Source organism: Cynocephalus volans, chromosome 11, assembly GCF_027409185.1.
Source record: "Cynocephalus volans isolate mCynVol1 chromosome 11, mCynVol1.pri, whole genome shotgun sequence".
Lineage (NCBI taxonomy): Eukaryota > Metazoa > Chordata > Mammalia > Dermoptera > Cynocephalidae > Cynocephalus > Cynocephalus volans.
This window is the reverse complement of record NC_084470.1, coordinates 44,415,060-44,437,162: the sequence shown is the minus strand read 5'-3', so window position 1 is coordinate 44,437,162 and position 22,103 is coordinate 44,415,060. Positions and strand designations below refer to the sequence as shown.

Sequence of the window (22,103 nt, the reverse complement as noted above, 5' to 3'; positions counted from 1 at the left end):
GATTGTGGATCTGCCCAGGTGTGGGGTAAAGCTAGAAAAGAAACAAATTCCTTTCCTATTCCTTTCTCTTGTTGGAAAGTTAGAATACATATTTAAACATTTAGGGAACCACATATGAAGAGTTACAAAAGAATGTTACAGATTAAAGGCCTTTAAATATTTCCAAAGAAGCAAATTTGGACTTTCTTTCATGTTTCTAGAGGTGGCTAACAGTGCTAAAAACAAGACGGGCATATTTTCTTTAGGATTGTTCAATGATTGGGAAAGTGTGAATCAAAATTGCGGGGTTCTGGTAACGCTACAGCTATTTGTGTAGTTTGCAAAATTCCTGCCTCCAGCCTATATGAGAACAACAAAGTCGTTATAACCATCAAGAACTCACTGGAATTTGTACTTTCTTCAGAGTTTTGTGTTTTGTTTGGTAAAGATCATTGTATCAATATGCAGTAAGCTGCAAACAGCAGAAAACCTAATTAAATGTGACTTAAACAGTAAGGAAAACTTTTTTCACAAAAAGTCTGGGTAGGGCAATTCCATGACCGGTAAATTCAGTGGCTTATTGGCGGCATTAGGGACCCAAGTTCTTTCCATGTTTTTCTGCCCATCCATCTTCTACTGTGAGTTTTGTCTTCAGAGTTGACCCTTTATGGAATAGGAAGATGCTGGTGACATCTCCAAGCATCATCTGCTTGCACAACAGTGTCTAAAGAAGAGAAGAAATTGTTCTTCTGTGTTTCTTTTAAGATGTTCCCTTTTGCAGAAGCCACTTGGTGGACTTCACCTACTTGTCTTACTAAAAGGTATTTAAATGCCCATTTCTAAATCATTTATTGACATGAAGAATGGAATTATTGTAATTGCCTTTAATCAAGATTCCTTCACCTTAGATTGTGAAGGGGCCTACCTTTGAAGCATATCACCTTCTGATACCTGAATAAAGTTGGCTCTGTTAGCAAGAGATAGGGCCATTGAGTTGGGGATCAATAGTGTCTGTCATGAGCACGCTAAGGATTGTGCCCCAACAAGGAGAAATAAAATTGGTGATGCTCTTATGAGAAATTAAATCCCCAGTTTAAAATGTTTTCGTAGGCCTGACTACCCCAAAACAGAATAGAAAAACTAACATCAGTTTTATTCTTTAGACTAAATTATAATACTACAAGTAATGTGTATTATAGAAATTCGGTGTAATAAAAGCTTGGAAGTACTGTCTTTCTCTAACATTTTTGCATTTGGCTACTTTTATTTTTAATTTTTGAAATATTTCAAGCACTGAAAGTACAGAAGATAACACCTCTTGAAGATACTATCCAGCTTTAATGGATTATTTGTTTCAAGGTCCCTTGTTTAAAAAAGAAAATAAACTTATACTTTTGAACTACCACCACATCTAATCTAATTCTTCCTTTTCCAAAGGTAAACACTATATTGAATTTGGTAGGTATCTTCCTTTTTATGTTTTTGTCTGTACTATATTTACAGATATATCCATAAACAATGTATAGCATGGTATTTATGGTATATATCTCCTTTTATAACTTGCTTTTTCAGTTAACAGTATTTTGAAATTTATCTGATAAATGTGACTCTGGTTTATTCACTTTAAATGCTATTTTGTATTGCATTGTATGAACATGTCACAATTCTTATTCCCCTATTGAAAGAAAAATTTTAATATGGTTTTTCCGTTTTTCCCCATTTCAGTGTTACAGTGAACAAACATATTTGAACATCCCTTCTTGTTCACATGTGTGAGTTTATATGCTGGGTAAGTACCTGTACTTAGAAGTAAATTGTTGGGTTAAAAGGTGTAGACCCAGTTTATATTCCCATAGCAGTGTATGAGAGAGTGCTTATTTCTCCTCTTCTGTCCTGCTCTTTTCTTTTCTTTTTTTTTTTTTTTTTTTTGCCTTTTTGTGACTGGCACTCAGCCAGTGAGTGCACCGGCCAGATCCAAACCCGCGGCGGGAGTGTTGCCGCGCTCCCAGCACCGCACTCTCCTGAGTGCGTCATGGGCTCGGCCCTGTCCTGCTCTTAATATTAGTTCATCCTAACGTTTTAGCTGGTCTGGGACTGAAATGGTGTCTCATTTTTTTTTTTTTTTTTTTTTTAAAGATGACTGGTAAGGGGATCTTAACCATTGACTTGGTGTTGTCAGCACCATACTCTCCCGAGTAAGCCATGGGCCGGCCCGATGGTGTCTCATTTTATTTTACATTCCTCATATTTACTGGTGAACCTGATTGTCCTTTGTTTTGTTTATTGGCCATTTAGGTTTCCACACTTCTGGGAGTTTATTTCCTTTGCCTTTTTTTCATATTGGGTTTTTTCTTCCTCATGAAGAAATGAAGTTTTTTCTTCATTTGACATATTATGGATATTATCCTTTGTTAGAACTGTATGCCTTGGAAATTTCTTCTTGTGGTCTGTGATTTATATTTTAACTCTGTTTCTGTGTTACCTCAAGGTCAGAAATGTTCTATACTTTCTAAAATGTTTAAAGATTTGAATCTTTAGTACTTGATTCTACCTTGATTTTTGTGTATGGTATGAATACCTCACACCATTTAGTTTACTGTTTCAATGAGTGACCCCTTCTCTGAGACACACCATTGCCTCTGTTGTTTACTAAGTTTGTGTGTATATGAAGGGGTCTTCAAAAAGTTATGGAAAATGTGTGTTATGAAAACCTATGCACAGATTTCAGATTTTTGCACCAAAACAAACTTGTACTAACTTGTTATAACATGTCTGAACAAGATCTAGTTTGAGGTGCTAAGAAGGATAAGACACCAGTTTGAAAAGTGCCCCATCACAGCAACATGAGTTTTGCTAAAATTGAAGTAAGAACAAACATCAAATTGATGGTGAAGCTTGGGTGGAAAAATGGTGAAATTACCTTTTCTTATTCTCCCTCTGGTTCTACGTCCCCTATTAGATGTATGGGGGACCTTCTCATTCCATCCTCTATATAACACATAACCCCTTTATAATATTTTCTACTTCTTTATCTCTTTGTGCTACATGCTGGATGATAGCCCCAAATACTAATTTTTTCCTTAAACTATTTGACCTATTCATTGAATTTTAATTCCATTTTGCTGTTTAACAGATCCATTGAGTTTTTAACTTCATTTACTACATTTTCTTTCAGATTATTCTATTAGTCTTTAGTCTTTTTGGTGCTAAATCTTGTTTGTTGCATTTACTGAATCCTTATGGTTTTTTTTGTTTGTTTGTTTGTTTTCTCTTTTACTTCCTTTTTATGGCTGGCCTCTATGGGGATCCAAATTCTTGACCTTGATGTTATCAGCACCAAGTGAGCTAGCTAGCCAGCCCTGAATCCTCCTTATGTTGATCCCACTTTATCATTTGGGAGTGTGAACTCTAGATTTCCAATGACTTAGCCCTTTTTATTTTATCCTTAATTTCTTTTTTTTTTTTTTTGAAGATGACCAGTAAGGGGATCTTAACCCTTGACTTGGTGGTGTCAGCACCATGCTCTCCAAAGTGAATAGGGATCCAAACCCGCAGCCTTGGTGTTATCAGTACCACACTCTCCCAAGTGAGCCACGGGCCGGCACCTTGATCCTTAATTTCTGACTTAACCACCTGTGCACTTGGCCTAACTTCTGGATACCTTGCCCAGCCACCTGTTACCCTCCTCCTCTTCTCTGTATTCAGAACATATAACACTTGCAAAAAAATCATTCTACCAGAAGCAGATTGGGACTTGCTATTGCCACTGGACAAACCAATGTCAACCTATCACTCCTGCGCTCGGAATCCTGAGTCAAGTGAAACCTGAAGTCTACACAGGCAACAGAGAAAGAAAATATCTCTTAATAAGAACAGCCGTTGTGAAGTGGGAGGTAGGGATGGAGACTCCATCCCTTGTATCTGTCACCACAAATAATAATGCATATTAAGTCACCCAAAAAATGAGTGGCTAAACTTTACTTTAGTGCATGAGTGTATGGGTCATGGCTTAGGTTGTATGGCTCTTCCCGTCTTGCTTACATGTCTGGACATAGGCTTGCTGTTGACTGGAAGCTTATGCTTCTGGGTCAGCTCATGGTTAGCTGGGGAAGTTGGTCCTCCTCCACACATCTATCACATTCCTCAGCAGGCTATCCTGGGCATATTCTGGCAGTGGTAAAGGGGCAAGAGGGACAATCCCCAAAGAGTAAGAGCTTTTCAGGCCTCTTTTGTCACATTTATTAGCGTTCCCAAACCCAGAGTCAGAGTGAGGAGGAATTACAGAGTACCGGGCAAAGGGCATGGTAAAGGAGGGGTGAAAAAGTGGGGCCACTAATGCACTCATTCTTACATCCCACACATCAATCTACTTCCTTGAGTGTGTGCTCTTAGCATCAGAAGTGGTTGCTCCTGCCATTGACAGGCATTCTCTGATTAAAGAATATTCTTACTCAAGTGTGAATCAGCAGGGGAATACATTCATACAGTGGCATATAGAAATTTACTGATATGGAAAGCTGTCCATGTCAGTTCCCTGTACACAATGCTTCCATTATCCTATAATTTATGCTGGAGTATAAATGGACACATGCAGAGAGGGACCCTTCCCCATGGTGCTGCACATGTTGATAGGGAAGTTGGAGGGGGCAACAGAGTAGTTATGCAACTTGGTAAGAATGGAAGCTCCCTGGTAGAGAAAGTGGCCGTATTAGAAAAAGGGACCCTCAAGAGTTCAGGGGCTGGAATCCGTGTATTTGTCCATTGTGCTAACTCAGACCTCTTGAGTCTTCTCTCCAATAAGCTACCAAAATGAGGGAGGAAATGAACTTCTATGGCCATCCAAATTTTTCTTAACCTCTTGCCCCTTGGGGCCCTACAGCTGAGTTAGACAGGAGTGACATATTCAACAACATAATAACTAGAAGAGTAATGGAAGGACATTTGGGACCATTTGTCCATATCTGTACTAGAAAAAGAGTTATTTACTTCCCTTTGGCTTCCATGCACTTTCCAGGGTTAAGCATGTTCACACCTGACCAGTTGAGATCCGTTATTCTTTTAGGAATGAACCAGGTTGTCTCTTTTCTGGACCCACTAGTTGCGATTTTGTTATCATAAACAGATTTGGGGCAGAGGAAGAGAAAAACACCTGAGAAAAAGTGTTCAAGGTAGTCGGCCCACATAGATCTGAACAAAATGGACCATCCATCTATTCATCTGCTGAGGTCAAAGCAAGTGCAAAGGCCTAGGAGCTGAGGTAAGCAGCTTGTGTGATTTGTAAATAGATGAAGGTAGACACACTGGCCCTATAGCAGTCATTATTGAAGAGTCTGGTATAGTTGGCAAATAGTACAGTCTGTAGTTGAGAATAGCTTCATAATTTCTCATTAGGCATCGCAGTACTTTATGGTGGTTCCATACCTATGGTGGATTTGAGCACAGATTCGTTGGTCAGTAGTAAAGATGATGGTCACATTTGTTTGATTGGCTTTTTCAGTCTAAATGCTTGTCCCTAGATGTGGTTGCTTCATATAGCCATAGTATATAGCAAATATTGTAATTAAGTAGTTATATGTTTCCATGGTGGATGGCACCCAATACATTGTATATCTTTGCTAGTCCAGTCCTGGTTGGCCCAAAGATCTGACCTTACCGCTGGGCCATTAGTGACAGCCCATGAGATATTGTTGAGTAAATCTTGGGGCAGTGCACTCTGTGGTGAGAAATCCCATCTGAAGTTCAGCCCACTGCAGGGAGTGTCCATCGCTGTGGACCGTCAGCTATTTGCCATCCCTGGCTGACTGACATTCCAAAGGACCTTCTCACCGCAGAGGTGGGTGGGCTTTTTCATAGGTGATGCTTTCTTGTTAGGTGGTTTACTTTGTAGGTGAGACCTTCATTAACCAGCAGTTTGGGCAGAACAGTAGGGAAGACACTGTCTCTGTCTAATGGGTGGCCAACCCCCTGTCTGTGAAGATGGCTAAAGCCTAAGAGGCCGGGTCATGGGAAGATCCATTTTCTCATGTTGGGACTTTCTGGAGCTTACCCCACCTATGGAATTTAGTTCAAAATTGCAGGATGAGAGTTTCAAGTTGAAGACTTTTGATGAGGGCTCAGTAATGCTAGCAGTTGCCTCTCAGAAGCAGGAGGAAGTCCTCCAATTCAAAACCTCAGAGACCCAGAACTGGAGGAGTTTGCTTTGTCAAAGGCCCTAATCATCAATGCAGTAGTCACAGAAACTTGTAGGGACTTGAGGTCTGAAGGAAACAGAGGCTCTGGGGCAGGGCTGCTTACACTGCTGCATGGTCAGCTTCTCAGATTGTTTGTTCTTAGGGCCCTCACTCAAATGTGACCACGTATCTGATGACTTGGGGTGCAGGCTGTAAGAATATTCTTAGGTTTGGGATGTTTTGTGTACAATAGCCTATATCCAATACAGCCGATTTTGCTGTGGGGTCACTTTTTTGATTGGTGGCTATGACAAAATTTGTCCTTATTTGATCGTGAAGTATCTCTTTGAGCTGTGGTACAGCTCCCAAGAGGGTCACTTGGAAGGCAGTGCACTTGGATTTTGTCCTCATTCAGGGCCCATCTGTCTTTCATTAGCTGTGCTTGGGTGGCATGTCGTGCAGCGAAAGCAGCTTCCTCTGTGCAGCCATTAGGAAATGCCTGCACATCCACCAACAGTTCACATTGTACTAGGTTTGCCCAACCCACTGATGCTATATCACTGAAGAATTGAGGGCAATAAAAGTGTACTGTATGCTGTGCCAGGTGAAAGCAAGCTGATTTTCCCCCCAGCCCTCTGAAAAATAAAGTATTAGCAATATTGTAGACTGCAAACCAAGTACCAGATATGATGGCAGCAACAATTCATTTACATTTATGATGTCAGGCACTGTGGAAACAAAGGTGACCACATTCTTGTTTAAGCTTCCATAGTCCACAGTAAAGTTCCTAGCATCCATTGGCCAGACAGGGATGTTTAACTTAAAGGAAGCCTTGTGTAGCCCCCGTCTGTACAAAAACCTTGTGTGAGCCCAAGTACTCCTTCTCCCAGGAAGAGGCGTTGTTTCAGTTGTTATGCTTGGTGAGCTTAATGGGTAAACACCATCCTTGGCTACGCATCTGGCTGACCCTTATATGAGCTACCAACAGAGGGTCACAATAAATGTTCCCAGGGAGCAGGTTCTGCAAAAGAGCAGCAAGCACAATCCAGGCCAAAAGAAAAAAAAAAGAAACCTCACAAAACCACAACTAGTATCTAGTAAGTTTAGGAATATTTAGGGCTTCCTCATGGGTGGGAGTCAATCTGGGGACCCAATCCCATATCTAATGTCCGTCTACTGTAATTTGCCATAGTCTGAGTTGTATCAGCTCAGACTTAAGTCTTTGCTTCACAGAAGCTGTGAAATCCACTCCAGGTTTTCTCCATCAACTCATTTGCTGTTCTGAGTGTCCTTACAGTCCCTAGCTCTGCCTGGCCCTTGAATTCTCAGTCCTCTGGCTTTTAGTCATAAAGCATATGCATAGGTGCAGGGTTTTTTCTGGATTACATTTTTTCCGGCCTCACTACTCAGGGTTTTTTCCATTTTGTAGGAAATCCACCTCTTGTTCAAATGACTTGCTTTGAGAATTTTAGTGGCTGAAGACTTTCTGCCTCACTCCAGTCTGGGGCCTAGAGGTCTTTCTCTTTCTAGTCCCCTGACCAATCAGCCAAGACATTCACCGTCCCCTGAGTCTGCATATTTTTTCTTGGGCCACTTCTTCCACCAAAGTGGATGATCAAATGCACTGCCTAGAGCTTTGCCCATTGGGAGTATTTCTTTCAAGGCCACCTCCGAGTAAGGCACCCTCAGTGCAGGCACCACACGTTCAGCTTGTATCCGTGTAGGTGGCTGAACCATTCTTGTCAAGGGTGAACCTGGAAGGTCAGCGAGCCAGTACAAGGATAGGAGGATGCGTCACTGAGTTGGCCACCACTGTGTGATAGCTTGCTCTATCCCATGGATTGTATAAAATGTGCCTCAGGACAGTCTGTCCCAGGAGAGGAGAAGGAAGAATGTATCCACCGATGCCTGTGTCCCATTGGCCAACGCTACCACACAAACTCCCTTGTACTTGAAGGTTGCACATATGTGGGTGCTGAGTGGGTCCCAGGGCGGCATCCACAGGAGAGCTCCAAGGTGACAGCTGAGAGGTGTAAATGGTGGCCTGAAGCACAGCTATCAGGTTACACTGGCTTGAAATGGTTAGAGCCCTTGCAGAGCTGGCACTGTAGTGGTGGCTGGATCAAAAGATAGGTGAGGTCAAGAGGATGTAAAATGTTGCATAATGGTAAGTGAATAAAGTACCCGAAGACTACATACTGTGTGGCATCCTTTTCATTTAATTATAAACTTATCGTAATAATATGCAGTTTTATGGTAATAGATACAGCTACAATAGAACTATATAATAAGAGAAGCAAATATGTGATGAATAGGGGATTCAGGAGGTTACCTTGGGAGGGGAGAGGTAGGGAAGGTGAGATGGAGAAGCATTATTATACAGTTAAATGTTAGGATATTGTCATGATTCTAGCTTCAGTGCTGACTACATTACAAAAAAGTAATAGGAAGAGAGGAAGGAGGCCATGCACGGACCAGTGATCAAAGAGTGTGTTATGAACCCAGGATTATGGTTAATCTATGCACTTGAGATCCAAATAAAATGTGCAAGTTGGCGCTTCTGCTGTGAGCCCTGGATTCGGATGACCTTGGTTTTCCAGAGGCACTACTCTCCGCAAGGGACGGAGCGGCGGTGCTCCCCGCTGGCCGCCAGAGGGCAGGCACGGCTAGCGGTGGGTGCACCGCGCGGCCTTGGGCTGCCGCTTGCGCCTAAGGGTTTTGTTTTTGCAACAGGAGAGCTGCGCCCAGCTGGGAGGAGTGGCAGGGTAGCAAGTAGGTGCAGCTGTTGGCAAGGGGACCCTGGGGGCTCCCAGGGGAGGGCCTCCGCCCCGCGCGCTGCCCAAGGTTTCGGGGGGAAGCAGCTGCCAGTAGCAGCTAGGCCTAGGCGCCCTCCGGCCTCAGCCCTGGTGTCCTGCCCGACTTCCCCAACTTCCCCCCAAGACCTGAGGCACGGGCTTGAGCTCCATCCCGGGCGGCGACGCAAACTGGGGGCCCACTGGCTGCATCGAGCTCCCAGACAGGCTTTATGTGGCCTGAACTGAATTTTTACAAAGTTTAGTTGGCAACATTGAAAGATAAGGAAATGTTTAGCCTGAACATCCAGATTTCTGTTTTTCTGGGTCCCATGGGGCCGCTGGCTGCACTGGGCCAGCTGCCCCTCCACATGCACCCCTGTCCAGCTGATGACGTTTGGCCAGTTTTGGTCAGATGGATACTCAGTGAGACCATTCTGGCTGTTATCACTATTCAGATCTGAGCCAGGTTGCACGCTTTGGGTACCATTTCCTTCCCCTGCCCCCCATCTCTGTGTGTGGCCTTTTTAATTTTTTTTTAATTTTTCGTTTTCTATATACCAACCCATCAGTTGTCTCAATCTCCTTACGAGGCCTGGGGGCATGAGGTGTTCTTAGGAGGTCTTCATGAGGGAGTCCCTCTGAGTGTCCCCCAGCTCCAACCTGGGGGCAGCTGTCCCGTCCATGCACTGGTGCCCAGCCACAGCCTTACAGCTCCATCTCAGCTGTTCCAAACTTTTTTTAAGCAGAGAAATCCCCTTTTTCAATCCAAGTCATACATGAATCTCCATTGTATAAAACAGGAAATGTGGCATGACTATCAACTATTAATTTACATTTATAACATTTACTTATTATAAAGTCAGTCTGTTAAGAACTGGGACTTTACTGGGATTAATCTGAAAAGCCCACAATTTGGAGTAAGGAGATTATTGTAGCTGTAGCTTCATCTCCGGATTTGTGCTGGGGCTGTCTTGGTTGTGCCGTTGGAGAAATCCGGGCTTGTCCAAGAGGTGGTAGCGGTTGTTTCAGCAGCTTGGCTCATACCTGTGGGTAGCCTTCTAGTAAAGGAGGCATAGAGCCCAGGGGTCCCCAATGTCGTTTGCTACTGATGACTGGAGAGTGTGCGTTTTAAGGTGTTGACATGTATTTATACATAGAATCAGAGATCTATGAGACCCCAGAAGCACCTCTGAGAGTTCACAGGATGCAAAAACCACCACAAAGTGGGGAAGTGGTGGTTGCTGAGGAGGGCCCCAAGACCTGCTGTGTTTCCATGGCAACAGAAGTTTGCTTTTCTGCTAAAAAAGGCTTGGGAGGTATGTGTTCCTGAGAATGGGCCAGCTCTGGGTCTCTGTCTTCCTCTACCTTGGGCCCTTTTAGTGGCCTGGCTGAGGGCTCAGCGTAACTGTTAACACGTCTAGAAAAGAGGCCACCAGCACACGGCCAGCTGCAATACAAGGGGTGCCTCAGGCCGGGGATCCCCTCAGGAACACACTTGTTTCCTCCTCTGGGCCTGTCTGGAGGCATCAGGGCCGAGTGTGTGGGAAGGAAGCCAGTTGGTACAGGCTGATTCCAGCCTTGCCCTGCCAGCCCATAGGCCCCAGGTGAGGTGGTCACCGGTTAGGCCCCAGAGACGGCCAGGCCTGGGCTCAAATCCCAGCACCATCACTAACCTCACTTCCACTGGGCTTTCTCCTTGGCCCTCCCCTGCTATAACACCAGTACCTCCAGGTAAGTGTGCTCCCTCACAGGCCTTCAAAGACAGGGGCAGTGCTATAGCCACAGCCCACACCACTATAGAGAACACAGACGCCACCTTCCAGAGCCTCGCAGGGCGGCAGTCTGTCAGTCTCGTGGGTGGTGAGAGAACACCTGTGGCCACACTCCACCTTCCATCCCTTTCTCCCCAAGGGCTAGGCCAGGCTGAGGGAGGCTCTGCTGGCCACGGAACTGGTTGCTTGTGGTGGCGGGTGTGGGCAAACCAGCTGTGGCATCATCTCCCAGTGCCTCGGGTTGCCACAGTGGGCCAGGCACGGCTCCTGGTCCTTGGCCTCTGCCTCCCTCCCCTCCCGTCTTCTCTTGGACCTGTATGGTGGCAACTGTTCTGGGAGCTGGGGTGGCGAGTAGAGTCTGGGTTACAAAAGAGCACTGCCCCAGGTTGAGCAGCTCCCCGAGAAGGCCTGGTTTAGAAAAGACAAACATCCCACAGCTTGAGTCCTTCAGGACCCATAATGCTCAGCTGTTAGAATATGGTGCTGGCCTTTGATGGGATGTGTTTTGCTGCTTTGGGTTGGGTGTAATTTTTGCTCTATCAGATACTGAAGTGCCTAGACAGAAGATCCTGTATTGCTTTTTTAAAAAATCGTGGTAAGATACACATACAGTGTACTTCAAAAAGTTCGCAGAAAAATAGAATTAAAAGATAATATGGATCTTTCCATGAACTTTTTGAAGTAACAAAATTTACCATCCTAACCATTTTTGGGTGCACAGTTCAGTGTCACTAAGTACATTTACACTTGTGCAACCGCCACCGTCATCCACCTCTGGAACACTTTCATCTTCCCAAACCAAAACTGTGCTCATTAAACACCAGCTCCCCACTCCCCCTCCTCTCATCCCCTGGCAACCACCACTCTGCTTTCTGTCTCTGTGAATTTGACTACTCTAGGTACCTCACATAAGTGGAATCATACAGTATGTATCCTTTCATGTCTGGTCATTTCACTTATCATGATGTCGTCAAGGTTCATCCATGTTGTGGCATGTGTCAGAACTTGCTTCTTTTTTATGGCTGCCCACATTGCATTTGATTACTGCTTTTTGTCTTGTGTGAGCAGTACTGGCTTCCACCCTAATATCATTTTACTTTGAAAATATGCAAATCTTGAGAGGCCAGTATCTTCTGCATCCTTTCCTCTTCTCACCTCCAGTGGGGCACACAAACCTGGTGGGCCCCAGGTAGCAAGTGGCCCCTTCACGTCAGTGGCCATTCCTGCCTGGGGCAGCAGGAGCACTTACCCTCCCAACAATGAGCTCTCTCCTAGTTCACAAAGCTCAGTGACATCTGGCCTCTTAGAGTGGAGCTGGTTAGGTTCTCCCCTGTGCCCTGGGGCCAGGGGTGCGGTTATATATGACTCGCCCCAGGCCCCAGACTCTTTGGCTCGTCTTCATCTCAGGCGGTGCTGCTCCCCACCCTGCCCTGGCTCTGGCTTCCCCACAGGGCACACTGGAGCAGGGACCTCTGGGGGCTGAAGCCAGAACATGGGAAAAGTCAAGAGGTTTGAAAATGCCAAGACAGGGCCGAGCCTGTGGCGCACTCGGGAGGGTGCGGCGCTGGGAGCGCGGCGACGCTCCCAGCGGCCGCGGGTTCGGATCCTATATAGGAATGGCCGGTGCACTCACTGGCTGAGTGCCGGTCACGAAAAAGAAAAAAAAAAAAAAAAAAAGAAAATGCCAAGACAGAAGGCAGTAGAGGTGCTTCTTAAAAGGAGTCTTTCTCCTACTGTAGCTGTGGCCCCAGCAACAGAAAGCAGGTTTTACTTCAGACACCTGCCAACTGACACCATTTCTCATCTCCTTTCTCAGCTTCAGATTTGCACCCACCCTAGGACACTGTTGATTCCCACAGTGCTTCACAAACGTTGAAGTGCACACAGGCCACTGAGGACTTGGTTACAGTTCTGCAGAGTGCAGACAATTCTGCTTGAGTCGGTCTTCATGGGGCCTGGGAGCCTGCATTTCCAGCCAGCTGTCCATGTGGCTGGACCACTCTGTGGGAAAGTCTTAGAAGATTCCTGGCTCCCAACCCAGAACTACTGCATCTCAGTTTCTTGGAGGGAGCTTGGTCAGCTCTCCCAGGGCTTGTGCATTGTGACAAATTACCACCTGACTTAGAGGCTGGTCCTCCATGGGGGTGGCTGAATGGCACTGCCACACTGGCTTAGATATTCACTCCCTGGGGTTGTGAGTCACCACTGGGAAACCTCCAGGTCTCCTCCCTACAGTCAACAGCATCCTCAGCTGTCAACTGAGAGCCAGCTATGTGCAGAGGTTGCCAAGATGACGAGGACTCCAAGGGGCTAGCTCTGTTCCAGAATGTCCCTGAGTGGCTGGGGAGCATATGGGGCTAAAAGAACTCGAGGAGCAGACGAAAATGGAAATCACTGCCACACCTTGAAAGTGAACAGCCACCATGCTTCACCAGGTCAGCAGGGAGCCAGCAGGCCTCTGGCAGGGGATAACCACCGTGACGCAGCTCACAGCCCGTTGCTGTGGCTGTTTCCTGCCTAGTTGCCCACAAGTGTTTCATCACTGCCCTGTGTCCACAGTGGGTCCTGGTGTCCTGCTGAAAACTGCCTCTGACCTCCTAATCCACACTTTAAAGAGTTTAAGATCTAGGAAAGTTAAAGTAAAGATGTTTTCAGCAGCCCAGCCCCTACCTGCCCCCTCCCAAAGTCAATCACTTCTGCAACATTAACCTGCTCATTTCTTGTTCTGGTACCTCCTTGGGAATTAACAACGATAACTGTTAAGCACCTTGCTATGTCACTGAATTCCAGGAAGGGCACAAGGCAGGTGGGATGGGCTTATTCTCTCCAGCATACAAATAAGGAACTGAGGCTCTGGGAGATTGTCCAAGCAATGTCATGGGGCTAGTAAATGGCAGAGCTGGGGCCCAAACCCAGGTCTTCCGACGGCCAGCCTGGTTTTCTTCCCACCACCCTTGGCTCTGTCTGCTTAAACGTTTAATCCCTGGTGCAGGGGTGTAGCCACTTAAGAGAAGGGATGGCTTATCTGACAGTTTATTGGGAGGCCATGGAAACCCCCAAGCAGCTGCCCCTCCCACCCCCATCTCCCACCCCAACTCTTGGTTCAAGAAGCTGCCTCCTCGGCCCAAGTCATTTGACAAACGGGGTGCTGCTCCTTGTCTGTGAAGGAGTCACCCAGGTCTGGGCTTTTCTTCCTTACTGAGTAGACCCTGGCTTCTGCTGCTACCCCATCTGACTTTCCCTACCCACCTTGGTCCTTCTGGGGAGACCCAAATGATCCAACCTGGCTCCTCACTGCTTGGGGAGGCCCCCTTGTCACTGCACAGACAGGGAGTTCCAGGCCCCACTGTCTCACCTGGACAGTGCACTCCTCAGCCAAGGCTGCTCCTAAGGAGCTGACCAACAACCCAGGGCTGCTCAGCCAGGTTCCTGCTTCAGCCCGGCTGAGATGCGAGAGACCCTCCCATCAGCAGCACCAGGCCCCAGACACATCACAAATAATCCCATATCCTTAGATAATCCCAGACAGATCACATTGTCCTGAGCTGACCAGCATCAACGAGAGCAGTCCAAGGGGCTGCCTGCGTTTCAGTGACACATGCATTGGAAAGGATGGGGCTGGGAGTCAGGCAGACCTGGATTCCAGCCCAGCTCCCTGCTGCTGGCTTGCCCTGTGCCTCGGGAAGGGAGCCTTGATTTCCTCATCTCTCAAAAGGTGGTCCTATAACCTGCCCAGAAGCACGGGACTTGCTTCAACTATGTCCTCACAAACAGGCTGCCCGGCAAACATTTGTTCTGCTCCCCCTTCCTGTTTTTAGCCAACTGAGCAGCCCATGACCAGGGAAGCAGCAAATTTAGGATAAGAAGGTGAGTTGTCATAGTGTAAACACAACCCTTAGCTTCCTGCAAAGCTCCTTCCAAAATGAGCAAGTTGATATTGCAGGAGAAGGACATAAATACAAATTAAAAACTGAACATGTTACCTAAAACTCAACCCTATTACCACTGCTCAAGGTGGAGAGAAAAACAGAAGCAGCTTTTGACTCCTAGTCAAAGTGTATACACAGAGCACAGGACAATGTGCCAGACACGAGCTTGAATGGAGACTGTTTCAGGCCTAGTTTTACAGACTTCTAGTTCAATAATAAATCCTTCTGCAATTGGCCAAGTCAATATTTTATTAAAAACACACAAACACACACACACAATGGTGGCAGAGGCAGAGGCAGAGGCAGAGGCACACCTCATTGTAAGGAGAGGGCATCTTTAAGAACAGAATGCCAAGCTAGATAAATAAGGAGGTGGTTTTATTTAATAAGAGGATTTAAGGCAGCTTCACTCCCGCGGAGGAACATGGGGCAGAAGTAGTCAGAGACCCCTGTTGTGTTAAATGGGGTCATCAGTACCTGAGATGGTTCAGAAGGCAGGAAGGAAGAGACCAGATTTCCCTTGAGACTGCTTTCCTTTCCCAGGAGGGGAGCAATGTTCTCCAAGGAGAAAGAAGCCCCCGGTCCGGCCAGCTCAGGAGCTCAGGGAACCGGCTTCTTCAAAGAACAGGAGGCAGGTGGAGGCCCCTTCCTGGTGCCCACCCGCCTGAGCAGGACTTTGGCACAGGAACACAGGTCCAGAAGCCTTGCCTGGGGTCAATGGTCCTCCGTCTGCTGGGCTCTGCTTCCGTCAGAGCCTCTGGAGGGGCCTGGAGGCTACGGCCTCTTCACACAGCTGCATCTTGGGAAGGAAATGGCAAAGTCAGGGCAGCTGCCAGGGACAGAGCCCACCTGGAGGCCACGCGCCAAAGGCCTGGCCCCAAGTTGTGCTTAGCGCACTTCTTTCCTGCACCAAGCACTGACTTTCAGTGGAATTATTCCACGCTTTTAAAATATTTTCTAGGGCTGGCCAGTTAGCTCAGTTGGTTAGAGCACAGCCTTATATGACACCCAGGTCACAGGTTTGGATCCCCACACCGGCCAGCAGCCAAAAAAAAGATAAAATATATTTCTAAATTTTAAAAATGAATAAATAGTGCAGAGGGGACTCCTATCCCTGCTCGTCCCTATCTCACTGTTATTCCTCAGGGGTAACCTCTTTCACTCCTTTATTTTTTAATTTTTTTGGTGGCTGGCCAGGACAGGGTTGAATCCTGAACCTCGGTGTTGTCAGCACCACACTGTGACCAACTGAGCTGACCCGCCAGCCCCACTCTCACTCCGTTAGTTGTTTCTTTTGACAATGCCTTCATAATTTTAATATATTTGTACCAATATTTGTAGATTTTTTACCTTTAGACATTACCTATTAACTTCTTTATTTTCACATCCTCCACTTTTTTTTTAATCATTTTTTTTTTCTTACACGGCTGGAATATAATTCACAGACCATAGAATTTACCCAGCAAAGTGTACAGTTCAAGGGTTTTCAGTATATGAGATGCTTCCAAGTTTGTGGAAAAATAGAATTTAAGGATAATATGAATCTTTCCATGAGCTTTCTTTTTTTGGGGGGGGTGGGGGCAGGTGGGTATAGGGATCGAATCCTGGACCTTGGTGTTACCAGCAGTGCATCACGCTTTGACCAACTGAGCTAACCAGCCAGCCCTCCATAAACTTTTTGAAGTACCCTCATCATATTCACAGAATTGTGCAACCATCACAATTTTAGAACATTTTCTCTACCTCAAAAAGAAACCCCTGGACTGGCTAGTTAGCTCAGTTGGTTAGAACAGTGTTATAACACTAAGGTCAAGGGTTTGGATCCCTGTACTGGCCAGCTGCCAAAAAAAAAAAAAAAAAAAAAGGAAACCCTGTTATTAGCAGTTACCCCAGAATCCTTCCTCCCCCAAACCCCAGACAACCACTGATCTACTTTCTGTCTTTGTGGATTTGCCTATTCTGGACATCCCTTATGAACACCCACACTATGTGGGCTTCTATGCCTGGCTGTTTTCACTGAACCTCCTGCTAACTTCTTGTCAGTGATGGCTGAAAGGAGGTTAAAACTCTGCCATGACCATCTTTCTGCAGCAACTCCAACTACATAATGTACATGCTTTGATATTTCTAGAAGTATGTGCTTTTTAAGAGAAAAGGAACACAGAAAGGAAGGTTGTTTCAAACTTGGAGCAATTCTACTTTTAAGAATTTATTCTAAAAATAAAAAATGTCAGGGATGTATATAGGAATTTATTTGCAAGGATGTTTATTACAGTACTGTTTAGTAACAAATAATTTTTTTTGAGGAAAAAGGGTTGGCCTGTTAGTGCAGCCGGTGTTATATAACACCAAGTTCAGGGGTTCAGATTCCTGTACTGGCCAGCTGCAAGAAAACCCCCCAAAAACCAGTATTGCCCTTGAATAGGACACAAGTTAAACAAACTATGGCGCAGTCATGCAACAGAGTTAATGCAACATCAAGGAGCCATCAAGAAGGATGCAGAGGAATTCCTAATGATGTCAGGAAAATGTTTGATAGATAGCTAAGCAGGGGGAAAAAAAAGCAGGTTACAAAGTGGCACATAAAGTCTGATCCTTTTAATAAAAGCAACATGTGTAAATATTTCTGAAGAGGAAATACTGGAAGGATAGACACTCAGGTGCTATTTCTATGTAGTGTGGCAACAGATGGTTTTATTAAAAAATTTTTTTCTTATCTGTATTTTCTTTTTTTTTTTTTTTTTTTTTGTCGTTTTTCGTGACCGGCACTCAGCCAGTGAGTGCACCGGTCATTCCTATATAGGATCCGAACCCGCGGCGGGAGCGTCACCGCGCTCCCAGCGCGCCGCACTCTACCGAGTGCGCCACGGGCTCGGCCCCTTATCTGTATTTTCTAAAAACTCTATGCTTGTCATTAGACTTTCTGAAGAAAAGGCTATGCCATCAGAGGTTGAAATGTTAGGGCATCCCTGGGCATGTGGCAAGCAGAGGTCCTTAGACTCCCTCTTCCCTTCTGCTGTCCCGTGACCTCACACCACTTCTGAGTCCCCCTGGGACATGGCCTCCTCAGCATGGGGTCATCCCCTATTGTTGACATCAAGAACAAGCTGTCCCCCTGCTCCTCACAGAGGGGACTTCCAGAGATGCTCTGTGTACAGATAACTGGGACTCACCTGTCGACTGGGTTATACACGAGATCTTGTAGGACAGCCATATGCTTGCCATGCAGAGGAAGGTGGCCACGAAACCAAAGATCTGCAGTGGAGAGAGATGAGAGGAAGTTCACAGCCCTGGGGCCAACCACTTGGGCCATCCTGTCTGTTTCCCATCTCTGCTTGTTCCCTATACCATCTATGGCATGAAGGGAGCATGGGAAATCCTGTGACCCAAACACCTCGTCCCTACTTAGATGCAGAGATGAAGCTCAGAGAGGCTCAGGCCCTGGCCCCAGGCTGCTGAGGTTGGGCCTGGGTCAGGCTGGCAGCCAGGCCTGTAGGACTCCACAACTCCCACTCAGGCAATTTCAACACCCAGGTTTAGGGCCAAGCCACCGGACTTTCATTACCCTGGACTAATAAAGAAGAAAAAGGTGGAACTGTAAGTTTTAATTTGGGTTTAAAATTTTTTAACGTTCAAATGTGTTTTACTGGCATGGTGGCACTGTTTGCATTTCATCTGCAATGGCTTTCTGTTGTGTTCTGGCTTTACAGCCGTGTAAGAGCCAGAAGGCGGGGCCTTTATAGCTAGTTTTATGTTTGCACATATTTAAATAACATTACAGTAAAATAAGATGAGGCAGCATCCTTTTCCTTTCTTAGGGTCCATCAAGCGTGAAGAAAGCAGACCTAGCCCAGCCCCTTGCCTCACCTGCAGCAGAGGGACAGGGTGCCTGGAGGGGATAAGGGCCTTGAGTGAGGACAAGCAAACAGCTGCGGAAGAAACAGGCCCCAGCTGGGCTGTCCCTGGAAATTTGAAGCCTGGAGCCATTTTCCTTACTTGAAACAGCACTGGCAGCTACAGCGGCTAGAACTTATTGAGCACTTACTACATATCTGCCAGGGTTGTAAGCCCTTTAGGTCTGTTGATTCCTCTAACCCTCACACCTCTGTGAACTGGCTGCTAAATTACACACCCCCCATTTTACACTTAAGTAAAGTAACGGAGGAAGTAACGGAGGAACAAGAGGTCACTACACAGTGAGCAAGAGCCAGCTGTGGGATCTGAGCCCAGGGAGTCAGGTGCCAGGGTCCATGCCTTGCTATACTATCGCCCAGCTGTTCTCAGACCCAAACAAAGGCCTCAGGTTCACTGTACCACCACTAGTGCACGGCTGAAATCACCAGCTGACTTCCAAGAGCTATGGCTTACAAGCAGCACGGCAGAAGGGTAGGATTTTCAACAAGGTCAGATTTTCTTTTCACACCCAATTGCTGGTTTACACAAACAGCTGCCCCACCAGCCCACACCCAGTTCTTCCCTGAGTTCCCTTTGCTTGGCTCCTTTTGTACCAATTGTCTGCACTACATAATTAGCCTATTAGAGCCTGTCCTGGCCTCTCATTGTTCTACACAATCAGCACATTATATACCATCCTGGTCTCCAACTGTCTGCACTGCATAATTGAACAGTTTATTATATCGCTACGTAATGCTATTCTAGACAACAATGACTTGTTTGTTAATTGTTTCATGTGCCTTGTCCTCGCCTTCTAAGCTAGATTACCACTTTCTCATAAAACAGGGACCATATTTTTTAAATTCCTTTTTGTTTCCCCAAGGCCAAGGTTTGGTCCTAAGTACAAAGACAGTGTATGATAAATGTTAGCTACTGGGACTCCAGAGCTAGCAAGGTTATATGAAGCCTGGATTATAAAACCCAGCGGGAACCTCCCCACATGGGCCCTGCAACACAGCGGGCACCAATTTCCTCTGTGCCTCTGCCCGCAGCCTGCGCTGGGGTGGAGCAGGTGGCAACCACCCTCTCTTCCGAGACTGCATGAGGGGTAGGGGGTGGGCTGCGGGAGATGCACACAGGGCATCAGTATTTGGAGACCTGGCCACCCTCTGCAGTGACGTTATGCTCCCATGCTGGCCTTTGGAGGACAGACTCCATTCTTTGGTGAAATTCCAGGAGCCAACCAACTCCCAGGCCAAAATCTGGAGAATTTTGGTAATGTGTGTAATTATGAGACAGTGAATGTCGCACACAGAGCTTCTCTTAAAACTCATTTTCAAAATCTTTCCTGCTCATCAGTGAAGCAAATCAGTCTTAGCCCACAGGCTACTGAACTGAAATAGTCAGCTAAATCAGAAACCAGATGACAGGAATCTACCAATCTTTAAAAAATAATATATACACAAATGTATGTATATACATATGTATACATGTATAGATCTCCCACAGCATTGTATTTCTGTATATTTCCATCTACTTCTATTCACAGCTATCAGATGGATCGACTTTCACTTCTGAAAAGTATAGAAGTATTATTTCCTGTCCTTTAATACTGTTAAAAATAAACAATGGCAAAGCTTGGACTCATGGCAGGTATCACTAAATGATCACAGTACCCTTCCCTCTGGGCCCAAGAGAGGCCCCCCAAATCTTTCTCCGCAGAGTGTTGAGGCAGCCACGGGCACATGATCAGAGTGGGCACATGAATTAAAACCCACTTGCCCCCCAGTTAAAATACTAAGAGAGAGAGGCCTGGGCTGCTGGGGCCCTCTGAATTTGCCAACAGCCCTGACAGTCCACCTTCTGAGACCCTCTGCTGTGAGCCCAAGTTTTAGGCTCTTTGGAGACAGCTGCTGGTTGGATCAAAGTAGGTATTGATACCGTAAAAGAAAGGCCCCAAAACCAACCCCTTCTCTGCCCCCCATCAGGAAGAAGCTGAGCATCTGAAGTATGAATTCATTCCTAAAGGCCCTCAAGAAGGTCCTCACCGCTCCGGCTACCAGTCCGCTCTGGCTGTAACTCTTGGAGGCTGCCACGATGGAGGCGATTAGGAGGAGCAGCGTACCGATTAAATAGTGCAGAAGTTCCTGGGGGCAAAAACAAAGCAAAGAAGTGGGTAGGGAGGTCCACTCCTGGAGCTTAGACTGCAGCCAGGCATCAGAAGGGATGAAAAGAAGGGGAGAGAGGACCACTTCCTCTTCTCCCTTGCAACACCCCAGCAGGAGGAGCAGTGCAGCTCACAGCAACAAGTGCAGAAGGCAGCCAGGAAGAGGCCATGCAAGAAAGGGATGATGCCGGGCAGGCAGGAAGAGACGGGGACAGAGAGAGAGGAAGCCTCTCATGAGAGCAGAGGTATCCACCATGGACGGCTCCACTCCTGAGAACAATCTGTAGACAGTACCTTGACCTCGAGCAAAAGCTTCCAAAAAGCAAAGGAGCTTCTTGCAATTCCCAGGCTGGAAAGTCGAAATGAAGCTCCAGCTCTGAGAAGCAAAGCCCTTTAAAGAGATGTGCACCCTTCTCTTCTGCTTCAGAGAAAGTTCTGGGAATGTGCTGGCTCTGTGCAGCTGACCAGGTGTCTGCCCACTCTGTCAGCCCCAAGTGTGGACTTGAGAGGAGTCATTCCTGGGGATCTCTTGGACTTGAAGTCCAAGCCTAGGATGAGGTCAGTAGCACTTCTGTGACATGCCTGTGGGTGTGTGGTGGCAGCTGGCTTCCTCCCTCCCAGGTTCTCCTTGTCTCCATTTTGTGGTTCCCTCTTCTCTTCTCTCCAGAAGTGTGGCCTCCAGCCAAGTTCGGCCAATGAGTCTACTGGCAGGACTGCCTCCACCTCTGCTTCTTGCCTGGACCATGGGCTGTCCATTTCCACCCTGTTCACTCCCCATGATTAAAATAACATCTTTGCAGGCTTTGGATGGGACTGAACCTTTCATTTAACAGCATGAGAATGCTTCCACCTCACCCTTCCTCCTACCCATTAATCAGATCAGAGGAGAACTGGGCTTGGAGCCTTTTATAGTATTCAGTCTGAATCCAGAGTGCACCCATTTTCAGCTGTCTTCAATGTCAATTTAGAAATTATTCCCTCACGAAGTTCTGCACATTAGGGCAAGCAGCTAATACATTTTGGAAAAGCATTCCATTTTTAAGCTGCAGCTTCTCTCAAAGCTGTACAAAATCAAACACCTTGATTTCTCCCACAGAGACTAGAAAGAAATATCAAAAGGTAGACCACAGAGCCTTTTACTAAAGAGCAGATTCATAATTGGAAGTTCCCTACCTCAAGATTCTCACCTATAAAGGAAGAGGAGATGATATGGAACAGAGCAACCAACTGAGAATCTCAGCTGGAAGGTACCTAAATAGTACTCAGCCAAAAATATGTGGCTGAGCCTATCTTTCCAATATTCATTGCCCACTCAGTCTACTCTTAGTCCTTGTTCTCTGGCCTTTATTCTTTCCTTTGCTTATTCAGTATCAGCATCAGGGAAGCCCAGAGGTCCT

At 46.3% G+C, this 22,103-nt stretch overlaps 1 protein-coding gene across 3 annotated transcripts in view; it reads right to left on the bottom strand.

Annotated features, from left to right (window-relative positions):
* Nucleotides 1-14,884: 14,884 nt before the first annotated feature.
* CMTM7 (CKLF like MARVEL transmembrane domain containing 7) overlaps nucleotides 14,885-22,103 on the bottom strand; it is a 53,378-nt gene continuing 46,159 nt past the window's right edge. The window contains exons 3-5 of one of the 3 annotated variants that reach the window (XM_063115024.1): nucleotides 20,588-20,686; nucleotides 17,819-17,900; nucleotides 14,885-15,444 (exon numbers count right to left, since the gene is read on the bottom strand). In XM_063115024.1, the coding sequence (XP_062971094.1) occupies nucleotides 15,431-15,444; nucleotides 17,819-17,900; nucleotides 20,588-20,686 (195 nt within the window). In that variant the 3' untranslated portion in view covers nucleotides 14,885-15,430. The remainder of the gene's footprint in view (nucleotides 15,445-17,818; nucleotides 17,901-20,587; nucleotides 20,687-22,103) is intronic. The other 2 variants (XM_063115025.1, XM_063115026.1) reach the window with 2 other exon arrangements.